Source organism: Oncorhynchus mykiss, chromosome 9, assembly GCF_013265735.2.
Source record: "Oncorhynchus mykiss isolate Arlee chromosome 9, USDA_OmykA_1.1, whole genome shotgun sequence".
Taxonomy (NCBI): domain Eukaryota; kingdom Metazoa; phylum Chordata; class Actinopteri; order Salmoniformes; family Salmonidae; genus Oncorhynchus; species Oncorhynchus mykiss.
Window position 1 is genome coordinate 64,592,014 of NC_048573.1, and position 12,995 is coordinate 64,605,008.

The following is a 12,995-nucleotide window of genomic DNA, read 5'->3' on the forward strand; positions in this document are numbered from 1 at the left end:
GTAGGCAGTAGGAGAGAAAGAGGGAGGGATGAGTAAATAAGGGAAAGGAGGGGTAAGGTCTGAGGTTTGATTGACCCTCTTTTCATAAAGGGACTGATGAAAATATATTTTTATAGTCACCCAGTGCCACAGTCCGTCTCACGCCTCTGTACCACTCATCTGCCTAATCTGTGTGGATTTGATCCTTATCCTAGAGTATATGACAAAATTCCTCAACATTTAGACATGTTAGTTTAAAAAGCAGCCAAGGAATATGAAATGTGTATAACGTTTCAAACAATACTGCCTGTGTAAACATTTTGTCCATATAATTGTAGTATTGTTATGTCTCCTCGGGAAAACGTAGGTTCAGGGGCGTGATTGTACGGAAATCAGTTTTCTTTTCTCTGCTCTGTGAAAAAGAAACAAAAATAGTGGCTGACGCCTGGCACAGACCTGATTGAGAAAGGTTCATGAACTGGGCTCCTATTCAGCACGCACGGATGATTCACAGATGAGGCACAAAGACATATCTGAAAGAAAATGTCCTCGAACCGCACCCGCCCCTTCTCTTCTCCTCCCCTCCTCTCTCCTCTGCCCGCCTCCCCACCTCCCTGCTCCCCTCCTCTCTCCTCTGGCCGCCGCCCCACCTCCCTGCTCCCCTCCTCTCTCCTCTGGCCGCCGCCCCACCTCCCTGCTCCCCTCCTCTCTCCTCTGGCCGCCGCCCCACCTCCCTGCTCCCCTCCTCTCTCCTCTGGCCGCCGCCCCACCTCCCTGCTCCCCTCCTCTGTTCTTGGTCCACCGCCCCACCTCCCTGCTCCCCTCCTCTGTTCTTGGTCCACCGCCCCACCTCCCTGCTCCCCTCCTCTGTTCTTGGTCCCCCGCCCCACCTCCCTGCTCCCCTCCTCTCTCATCTGGCCGCAGCCCCACCTCCCTGCTCCCCTCCTCTCTCCTCTGGCCACCGCCCCACCTCCTTGCTCCCTCCTCTCTCCTCTGGCCACCGCCCCATCTCCCTGCTCCCCTCCTCTCTCATCTGGCCGCCGCCCCACCTCCCTGCTCCCCTCCTCTCTCCTCTGGCCGCCGCCCCACCTCCTTGCTCCCCTCCTCTCTCCTCTGCCCGCCGCCCCACCTCCCTGCTCCCCTCCTCTCTCATCTGGCCGCAGCCCCACCTCCCTGCTCCCCTCCTCTCTCCTCTGGCCACCGCCCCACCTCCTTGCTCCCTCCTCTCTCCTCTGGCCACCGCCCCATCTCCCTGCTCCCCTCCTCTCTCATCTGGCCGCCGCCCCACCTCCCTGCTCCCCTCCTCTCTCCTCTGGCCGCCGCCCCACCTCCTTGCTCCCCTCCTCTCTCCTCTGCCCGCCGCCCCACCTCCCTGCTCCCCTCCTCTCTCCTCTGCCCACCGCCCCACCTCCCTGTTCCCCTCCTCTCTCCTCTCCTCTTTCCTCTGCCCGCCGCCCCACCTCCCTGCTCCCCTCCTCTCTTCTTGGTCCCCCGCCCCACCTCCCTGCTCCCCTCCTCTCTCATCTGGCCGCAGCCCCACCTCCCTGTTCCCCTCCTCTCTCCTCTGGCCACCGCCCCACCTCCCTGTTCCCCTCCTCTCTCCTCTCCTCTTTCCTCTGCCCGCCGCCCCACCTCCCTGCTCCCCTCCTCTCTCATCTGGCCGCAGCCCCACCTCCCTGCTCCCCTCCTCTCTTCTTGGTCCACCGCCCCACCTCCCTGTTCCCCTCCTCTCTCCTCTCCTCTTTCCTCTGCCCGCCGCCCCACCTCCCTGTTCCCCTGCACTCTCTCCTCTCCTCTGCCCGCCGCCCCACCTCCCTGCTCCCCTGTGCTACCCTCGCTCTTCTCCATATGTCTGAGAGCCTGTCATTATGGTAACCTCCCCCGGGGCAGCAGAGAAGGGGGGGTCGACTTTAGTTCAGGCAAATAGGCATTGCATGGCTCATTTATGATGTTTTGTTTTGTGTGTGTGTGTGTGTGTGTGTGTGTGTGTGTGTGTGTGTGTGTGTGTGTGTGTGTGTGTGTGTGTGTGTGTGTGTGTGTGTGTGTGTGTGTGTGTGTGTGTGTGTGTGTGTGTGTATGAAATATAATTTGGGATCAAATATGCTCTGAAAGCAAACATGTTGACATGAGTACCCTGATATCGGGGAATTTGTGCCATTCTGAAAATGTTATTGGTACCGGAAGTAAATGCTATTGCCTCATTTGAAGTGAAAAAATCTGAATCAAATATTGATTATTTTGTTTGAAATATTTTTTATGCATTCTACAAAAGCATCAGTCCAAAAATCAATCTTCTATTAAAATGAATTCAAAAATAACTTTAGGGCTCCTTCATTACAACAGATAGACTAAAGTGTGTCTGACATCTTTAATGCAGCATCAGCAATCCCTGTAGAGGCTTATTGTTTTGTTTTCCTCATCTCACTTTATGCCTGTCTGCAGTTTTTCAAAGGGCAATACAAAGCACCAATGTAAACAGAGCTGTAGGATAGAGGTCAGTAGCTCCAATGTAAACAGAGCTGTAGGATAGAGGTCAGTAGCTCCAATGTAAACAGAGCTGTAGGATAGAGGTCAGTAGCTCCAATGTAAACAGAGCTGTAGGATAGAGGTCAGTAGCTCCAATGTAAACAGAGCTGTAGGATAGAGGTCAGTAGCTCCAATGTAAACAGAGCTGTAGGATAGAGGTCAGTAGCTCCAATGTAAACAGAGCTGTAGGATAGAGGTCAGTAGCTCCAATGTAAACAGAGCTGTAGGATAGAGGTCAGTAGCTCCAATGTAAACAGAGCTGTAGGATAGAGGTCAGTAGCTCCAATGTAAACAGAGCTGTAGGATAGAGGTCAGTAGCTCCAATGTAAACAGAGCTGTAGGATAGAGGTCAGTAGCTCCAATGTAAACAGAGCTGTAGGATAGAGGTCAGTAGCTCCAATGTAAACAGAGCTGTAGGATAGAGGTCAGTAGCTCCAATGTAAACAGAGCTGTAGGATAGAGGTCAGTAGCTCCAATGTAAACAGAGCTGTAGGATAGAGGTCAGTAGCTCCAATGTAAACAGAGCTGTAGGATAGAGGTAAGTAGCTCCAATGTAAACAGAGCTGTAGGATAGAGGTCAGTAGCTCCAATGTAAACAGAGCTGTAGGATAGAGGTCAGTAGCTCCAATGTAAACAGAGCTGTAGGATAGAGGTCAGTAGCTCCACACACACAATCTGCAGTGACATCCATCCATTTTTACTGATGTGTGTTTTCCTGAAGAGAGGAGAAATCCTTTCTGAGCCTGCAGCCAACTGCTTAGTCTAAGGCTCAGAGACAAACCTGTCTCTATTCAATGTCTGTGTGCGGAAATAACAGGAGAATTCCTATGCAATAAACATGCAACCTTGACACAGTTTCACCTCTGTGTGCACCCCTTCTTTCTCTCTCTCCCTCCTCTCTCTCTCTCCCTCCCTTTCTATTCCTCTCTCTATGTATCTCTTCTTCCCTCGTTCTACCTTGCTCTCTTTCTCTCTCTCCATCTCTACCTCTCTCTCTCCCACACTCTCCCCCTCGCTCTTACTCTCTCTTCCTAGCTCTCTTTCTCTCTTCCTCGCTCTACCTCTCTCTTCCTCGCTCTACCTCTACCTTGAGCTGACTTGATCGCAGACCTGTCCAAGAGGACATTTCCCTGGTCCGGCAGCCAGAAGTGCTGAGCGCTGCTGTCTTCTTTATACACAGAAATACGCTGAGACTGTAAGCTGTCCCCAAACACCTGGTCCCTGGAGGAGGAGGAGGAGGAGGAGGAGGAGGAGGAGGAGGAGGAGGAGGAGAAGAGGAAAGGAGAAGCAAGAACTGTGGTGTGGGTGCGTGTGTGCATGTGTGCATGTGTGTGCATATGATTATTGGTGTTGTATGTTTATCGCTGCTTTGAATAATCAATTGTCAAACAAACATAGGATAGCCGAGAGAGAGAGAGAGAGAGAGAGAGAGAGAGAGAGAGAGAGAGAGAGAGAGAGAGAGAGAGAAACCCCAGAACACCATATTTATTTAAATTCATTAGTAGCAATGAAATGTTTAAATTGATTTCATTTCAGAGTACACTTATTGCATGTACATTATGCATTATGTTAATACTAGGTTTACTGAATTAATTCATTACAATAAAGCAAGTAAGAAATCACTTACACATGTAAATGCAAAAGTAATGCAACATGCCTCTGAATCATTCTGCATTTAAATGAGTTACAGTGTCTAATGCTATTGGGGTCGTAAGCATGAGAACAGGTGTCCATGTTGCTATAACCGGAATAATTGCAAGGCTCCTATTATAGCCATGTGGTCCTGGAAAAACTCAAGGATTTATGGTATAACTTTAGATATGTCTCTGAATGCTTGCAATATAAAACGTTTTGAACTCACTATGCAATATAAAACGTTTTGAACTCACTATGCAATATAAAACGTTTTGAACTCACTATGCAATATAAAACGTTTTGAACTCACTATGCAATATAAAACGTTTTGAACTCACTATGCAATATAAAACGTTTTGAACTCACTATGCAATATAAAACGTTTTGAACTCACTATGCAATATACAAAGTTTTGAACTCACTATGCAATATACAAAGTTTTGAACTCACTATGCAATATACAAAGTTTTGACTGGGTTCAACCTTATCAATGCACATTTTAAATAGAACCCTTATTAATACTAGTGTCAGAGTATGACAGAGCTGTCACTGTGATGAGGGAGCTGTGCATCTTGGGAAAAGAGAGGAAAGAGGAGTACTGATCCATCAGACAACAATGGTTGAATGGTTTCAAACTAAATGTCAGTCTACACAAAATTGCAAAGGTGCTCTCATCAATTGACAGGCAGGCAGGCCAATGCTGAAACTGTCAGAGGACAACTAATAAGGTGTTTTCAGGAGCTCAAGGATATATGTACAGATGCTTAAAACCAGTTATTGCTAGCTGTGCAGTGCCTCTGTGTCCAGGAGATATGGGGGCATATTTAACAAGGTAAAGTCCACTAATTGAGTCAAATAACAGTGCATAAAAATCATAATCATCATTATCATCTTTATCATGCACATCAGAAACATCATCATCATCAACATCATACTTTAATAGTGAGTACATTTTGTAACTTTGTTTGAAAAAAAACGAATTTCCTTATAGCATTCCTAATATGGTCATTGTGTATTATTGCAGAAAGCAAAACTAATGGTGTGTATTTAAATTACTTTAAATGACTGTGTAAAATCTAAAATACATTTGGTACAGTGCACTGCCTGAGGTTGCACAGTTATCCTCCCATTGATTCATCCAAGCTCATCTTCCTCAGGTCATAAGGCATTAAAGGCATTAGACTTCAGCTTTATGAATTAAGTCTGTATAGTTTCATTGTTTTTTTTCATGTTATTATAGGTGAAAACTAATTAACAAAAAAAATGGCTGTAGGGAGCACTTTTGGCAGAATTATTTGACAACCTTTGTCAAATAATTCTGCCAAAAGTGCTCCCTACAGCCATTTTTTTTGTTAATTAGTTTTCACCTATAATAACATGAAAAAAAACAATGAAACTATACAGACTTAATTCATAAAGCTGAAGTCTAATGCCTTTAATGCCTTTAAGGCAATGAGTTTTTGTCGATTAACTGTTGACATGCAATGGAGAAGCATACTGAATACATCATTTCCATATGAAATTGTTGCATAACAATTTAATAAAAAATTAAATGCAATGAAGGACTACAAAATGGAATGTTATCAAAAAATAAGCATGATCGTAACAGATCCATAATTATAGTAAAATGAATAGTGCTCTAGTATCAGGCTATAGAATACTATTCTTCTCGGGCCGTTTCAATGCTGGATGAAATATTGTCCTGAACAAAAGTTTTTTCCTTGTTGAAAAAGCCAAAAAGCTTGTGAGCCTCTGAGGTCACCCAGATGAAGGATAATCTTTCTCTCCTTGACTCACTGACCAGATCACTGTCGTCTGTAGGCATGTTGAAGGTCACCGGGTCAGAGTTGAACTCTGGAGTAACTGCATACATTAGCATGACTTGCACAAACTTATGTGCATGTGTCCAAAATAACTCTATAATAGTGGCATATTCATTCATGTAAAAAAATATGCATTGAAAATCCCAAAATACAAGTACAATTGTCTACACTTGCAATGAATTTAAATGAAGGCATTGGTAAGTAGGCCAATAGTTTACACCAAGTAAATGAAGCAATTCCGTGTTTCCAATTGTTTTGTAATTTTCAGCCCTGCACCACATTTACTGGTGATAAATAACACACACAAAAACTAATCTACTAAATTAAATTAGGAGCGTATTCGATATTTCAACAAAAAAATGGTTTATCCCTTGTGTGGTTTTAAAGGTGACATTAAGCTATAAGTCCTATATATTAACACCCCGGATAACCTGTTACACCATTAATAACGTTTTTATGAGGCATTAAACGAATCTCTACCGAATGCATTTCAGAGGTGTCGTGCGTGCCCAGGCAATTCATTTGTTCATTTATAAGAGAACATGGCAGTTTAGAGAGCGTTTTATCGTCGAACCATGAGTGTTCAAACTGTAAAAAATATTCAGAAGTGGATTCTTATTTTCTGAAATATGTTTATGATTAGGCTATAGCTCACTAGTTTAGGAAAGAGGATTCTACCATCATTTGCTCTTGCAGTTCCGTTGAAATGCGTTCAAATATTTGATTCAAATGGTATGATTAACTTTGATCAATGCATTAAACCTGCCAGTCAATAGATCTATCAGTCAATTACCACATGAATCCTTCAGTGCTGGCGGGATAATTAAAACCATTGAGAAAAAGAAAAACAACGGGTGAAAGTGAAACGAGAGAGAGAGAGAGGAACCAACAATGTTGAATAGAGAAAGAAAAATAAATACAAGACAATACATATTCAAGAACATGAAATAGGTCAATATAACATCTTACAATTCAAATCACTTTTAAGTTATTCAAAATGTGTATAAACAAAATAAATTTACTTTAGATTGGCTATTGATATAAATTATTTTGGAAATAGCTTTCAGCCTCATGCGGTACTTGAAACTCACTGGAAAATGTAAAATGAATTGGATATTATTTTAAAACAAGATAAACCCTGACGGAAATATTTTAAGTAGGCTGTACCGAAGAAAGAGCTGGCCACAACGTTAATTTAGTGATGCTTTAATGACATGCAAGAGACAATAAATAACTAAATCAAGTTTAGTAGGCCTACTAAATACACAAATAAATATAATAATATTGGTTGTCTGAATAAAGTTATGTTATTTGATATAAACTCATAAAGTGCAATAATCATTATATTATTTCACCTGACAAGCGAGCGCAACTCAAATGTCCTCTTGAATAGGCTACTCCAATGAAAAGTCTCAGGTAGGCCTACATGCGCCCCTAAAATGAGGAACCACTGACTCAAACACTTACAATAACACATTCTGGAGTTCACAAAACTTACCCTGCTTTCCGTGTTTTTTTTTTGTGTGAAAAACAATATGACCCTGATTAACCAATGGAGAATCAAAGAACCTGCATGTTGATGATACTGTCTGCCACTATTACACCTTGTTTTGTAATGCATGAGACAGTTCCTCTAGTTGAGTGTTAAGGGGCAGCAGGTGTTTGGGAGAGCATGAGGTCGGTTCAAGTTGTCCAGGAGAGGAATAAGTGTCCAGGCTGTTGGAGCGTGAGCTTTCTGAGCAGCTCGAGGACACGGGAGGGGCCACCGGGAGAAGACCCTCGCGCATTAATTTCTTCTGTTTCATGCGCCGGTTCTGGAACCAAATCTTCACCTGCGTCTCGCTCAGTTGCAGGGCGCTCGCGATCTCCACGCGTCTGGCTCGCGTCAAGTACTTGTTGAAGTGGAACTCCTTCTCGAGCTCTGTGAGCTGTTTGGTGGTGAAATTGGTCCTTAGTACCCCGTTAGCGGTAATGTGATGCCCATCGGTGGGAATGCTGTGGTTACCTCCACCTCCTCTGTCCATACTGACGCCCGGAGCGACTATACTTAGTCCACATGCCATGTGCATCTTGGCTGAAAAGACAGTTAAAACACAGGTATAGTATAAATATATCGGCTGAATTCAATGAAGTAACCCAGCCATAAAATATAGACAGTACAAAATGTATGATTACCGGTTTATATCAATCACTACCGGTTTATATCCATCACAATTACTTATAAAACATATATTAAATAGGTTAATTCAGTGAATTGGTTAAGTGTATTAACATCCATAAATTGGAGTAGATGATTGCGCGGGGGAAACTTGGCTCCAGCGCCACATTCACATGCTCTTGTGCCAAACATTCAGCTGTGAAGTTCCTGAGACTGTTGTATCTGTACCACGAGGACAGATGTTGGATGTAATAACGTATATCACAGTACAGGTATAGGCTATCTAACAGGGCCTATATCAGAGAGAACAGAAAGCTCATATGATAAATGTTGACATCCATGTTTTAGACAAAGAAGAATGTCAGAGACAGGTTACATATACAGAGGCTACCAAACCTAACCTGAAATGAGAGTGCAGTAGCCAATAGTGAATATGGAAAAACCTAGACAGACAAAACAGTACAGTAAGTAAATAAGCGCTTTGGCTCTCATGAATAGATAATCACATTCTGATTAATGACGTCTAAGATAATAGGAATTGGCGCTGGCCAGAAGGCTTAAAATGAAAATATTTGAGGAATGACTTGCACGCTTTAGAAATAGCCAGCCAGCAGAGCCAGGGCAAGCCGCCGAGCCGAGGACTTCCCAGCCAAGGAGAGAGAGAGAGAAGATAAGGAGAGAGAGAGAGAGAGAGAGAGAGAGAGAGAGAGAGAGATCGATACACATTGCCTCAGCCATCTGGGCATCCTGCCCACAGTAATTCAGGTGCTGTCAGAGCATAATCGAAGAATGACACACTGGGAGTATATACACTGTACCAGCAGATCAAGAGGGGTGATAGGCCTTTATGCAAGAGAGAACATAGGGATGCTTTGCTTCGTGCCAAGACTAATATACCCCCCTGAAACGTTGCTGATGCTGTCACTAATCATACTACTGCTAACAATGTGGCGCTAAAGAGATCTACTCCAACCCTGGAAATCATCCTTACAGATACTATATCAATATCTTTACAGCTGTTTGTATGATAGCTTAGAACGCTTGCTAGAGGACATTGATAGCAGTCCTGGCAAGCAACATAAACAATCAATATAAATGAAGACATATGTGGTGACTATATGAACTGTCAGCCTGGTACCAACTGATAAGCGTCGACAGCATTAATTGTTCCGCTGTATTCTTATGTCTCTGAGACAGACAACAAAGAAGGTCATCTTCAAACTATGAGGCCCTTATTCATGAAGCGTTCCCCCTGTCCATATCATTCGTATTCAAAAAGGCAAACTGATCCTAGATCAGCACTCCTATTCTGAGGCGCTTTGTGAATACAGGCCCAGATTGCACATCATAACAGACAGAAGGATCTCTATTGGGTCCATATCACCCCAATAAACCATCTCTTTATTCAGATGTGTTTGAGATGCAATTCTTCCGAAGGCTGTGAGCTCACAGTTTTCCCTTTTCACCTCACACTGGATACTCAGATTTAGATATTGTGCTGTCTCTTTGTCAGGATGAGAAATTACTTTTAATGGGCAAAGTAAAGATACTCAAGGTATTTTTTGAAATATACCACGTATTCTACATGAGTTGTATGATCTAATTTCTGTGAAATCAGAACGTTTATGGTGAGTGTCACAGTAAAGGCTCATGAGATGTTGGTGGACTGATGATATGTGACAATGATTATGTTAAAACGGACACATGTAAAGGTGCTGGGCACTGAGATCAATACACAAGGCTCTCATTACTGTACAGACAGATAATCAATAGGCAGAGAGCTCTGATGTTACTAACGGTATAGGGAGTGCGTTTGACTAAATGTACGATTAGCAGCATTGCACACTGCACGCTCAGGCAATATTGCATTGTCAGAGCACAATGATGTGATAGCAAAGCACGTGGATAGCTATTATATTTCATTCTATTCTATTATTTTATTTTATTCCCTTCTATTATGTTATAGTGTGGGAAATATCTCCACCATTTTTTCTGCGCCCAATAGGTAGAGAGAGGCAAGTTGGCCTATACTGTATAATAACCATGTACACCTCGCCCAGCCTCCCCTGCCCGCATCCCAGTCCATTCCGATTATCCCAATCCGGGTAGAATACATAGTTCAATTGTCACATATGGTTATTGTAGTAGGCTGATTCAGGAATCGTAAGTATTACAGTTATCATATTCATATTTTTGCTGGAAGTTTTGTTAAAGGTAAATTCACAAGTATGCATGTATTTGTACATTTTGAGCCATCACTTGCTGAAAAATAGGTTACATGCATCCAAATGTATAATTTTCTTATTTAATTTTTTTGTTGTTGATGATGTTGAGCGACTTTACGAAACTTCATCCACGCTCGAACACGTCACACTTTGTTGCCCGTTGCACAGTCGCCTAGGCTGTACTTTCTCACAGCACACCACTGTCCTTCATACTGAATTGTGAATATGGCACATTAAAATGTATACTTTCCAATAGTAGGCTATGTTGATGAATCAATGGGCAGTTTACTAAAAGTTATAGGTGCTATTGTTTTTCGTATCAACAATAAATACAATGTTTAAAAAGTAGTTTGTCAATAAGATGCTTATTGTCTTTCCAAATGGAAATGTAAACTCCAAAACTTACCCGTCCGAGCTTGACTTCTCTTCTTCACGTTCATCCAATCAAAAGTTTTGCTCCTGTGACTTAGTTCAGGTACCTTACACTTGGGGTCGGAGTGAGAGCTACTGTCCACAACAGCAAAGTGAACATTAGACCCATCATGAGTGTAGATTTTAATGTGCGCATTTATAGACCCGAATTCTGCGTGCGCTAGCGCCTCAGTCCCGGTGATGTGTGTGGAAGAGGAGTATCCAAGTCCCGGGAAGTCGTGTTCCTGCACCCGGAGGTAGGAGGGGAGACGAGAGTAGTGAATGCAGGCCGGTGGCGTGGTTGAAAAGCCCTGACTCTGTGTCAGAGGAGAGCTGCTCGAGCCTGAGTAGACTGGGAGCTGAGTTACCGTGCAGTCGGTCGCAGAATTGGCACCGGAGAAAGACGGGTAACTGTGTTGTAATGAATATCCCGGGTCATCCTCTGATAAAGAGTTACCCTCATTGCCAGCTCCAAGTTCTGGAGAAATTATCTGGTCCAAGTCACCTATCCTGACCTCCCCTGGTCGGTGTCCCCCTGCGAACAGAGCGCTACTCTCCCCATCGCACGTTAACTCTTGATACAAATCCATTATCACCTACGCATAATCATTGGATCGGTCAAACGGTTATAGGACTCATGGACGGGTGGCCTCTAGCTAACACCCAATAACGCATGGATGACCGAGATAGCGACCATAGACAGTCAGAGGGACATGCCCTGGAGAAATTCGATCTCTGATTGATGGAGATGACGTGCCCTCTTGGTCTTGGCCAATAGATGGACATCTATGTCATCCACCGGGGACAACACACTGATTAATCAAGCCAATCAAGTTGTAGACTCATTTCATGTTGTCAAATTAACAAACTCCAGTACAGCAGACAATAGCTGTTTAGTCCCCATCGTTCATGGTAACTTTCTTTTCTCATACAGGGCTGTTTAAATGCGTAGGATTTACACATTATATGGACATAGAAGAGGTACTTGGTCATCAAATAGGACTGGGATATGGAGAAACAAGTAAGTCAAGTTTGCTAAGACGATGGACCGACGCTTCTGAAGTCTGGCTTTCATCAAAGTATCACTGCTCGTTTTTAAAACAGGCACAGGTAAGATGACGTCAGCTGTGGTATGTTTGTACCACACAGTGCTGCAGGCCTGCGGTGATCTTTGTGACTACCATGCCAGCTTTGTTGTTATCAATTATAAACGATTAGGGCTAGATGTTTTTTTTATAACTGGTTTTAAGGTCCAATGAAAGTAATGACATTTGTTAGCAGGTGTCATTACCTGGATTTAAATGTTTGCCAATAGGAATATAGGCCTAAGGCGTTCATTATACAAAACCCCTCAAAATATAATAGACTAAGGGAATCCAGACTAGTCATTGATTGACATTAGTCTCGTACACAACTATCCTGCGATTATGGTTTCTTCAGCAGTAGAGGCCGTGATCAGTGCAGGGCTAAAGGTCATGTGAAAGACACACTTAATGGGTTCAAAGGTCGTGACCGTGGCTGTTGAGCTCTTCACTGACATTTACACGTTAGTCATTTAGACCCTTTTATCTTGAGCGACTTGCAGGAGCATTTAGGGTTAAGTGTCTAGTTCGAGGGCACATCGACAGATTTTTCCCCTAGTCAGCTCGGGGATTCGAACCAGTGACTTTTCCGTTACTGACCCAATGCTCTTAACCGCTAGGCTACCCACTAACTAGCATGGGAACTGTCAATAGTCTCCGAATAACTAGGAACATCGGTGGTGACAGGTGGACGTGCACGGTTTGTGTTCCCAATTACCGACAATTAGCTATGTAGCCTCTACACAGTTTACTTAATGAAATGGGATGCTAAACTAATATAAATTTAGTAACTATAAATGATCTAACTATGTCAATATTGCACATTCAATGCTGTTATTTCAGATAAATAGGACTAGATCTTTACTATTCCACAAACACAGCAAGCCTTTTTCTCGACAGTAAAGTATGTTTTTATTTTTCGAGACGTGGCATGGGAAATTGTAAAAGTGCTAATTCAATAAATAAAGGAATACAACAACAAAAGTTATATTCAATTTTGTTCATCCGATATAATTCCCATAGTTACGTGTATTTTCCTAGACGCTTATCCTCATTTCATTGTACTACAAGCAGAGCTAAACCTGTTTAATTGCCCTTTACATTAATTTGTATCTTTTCAGATTACATAGAAAAATCTATACCTCCACATTCACAT

At 43.0% G+C, this 12,995-nt stretch overlaps 1 protein-coding gene across 1 annotated transcript; it reads right to left on the reverse strand.

Moving 5' to 3' along the window:
* Positions 1–5,654: 5,654 nt before the first annotated feature.
* LOC110532666 (homeobox protein Hox-C1a-like) lies at positions 5,655–11,953 on the reverse strand. The gene is given in 3 exon segments (XM_036988680.1): positions 5,655–7,715; positions 7,718–8,037; positions 10,753–11,953. Coding segments are annotated over 3 exon segments (984 nt in total). The 5' UTR covers positions 11,348–11,953; the 3' UTR covers positions 5,655–7,646.
* Between the last annotated feature and the right edge of the window lie 1,042 nt (positions 11,954–12,995).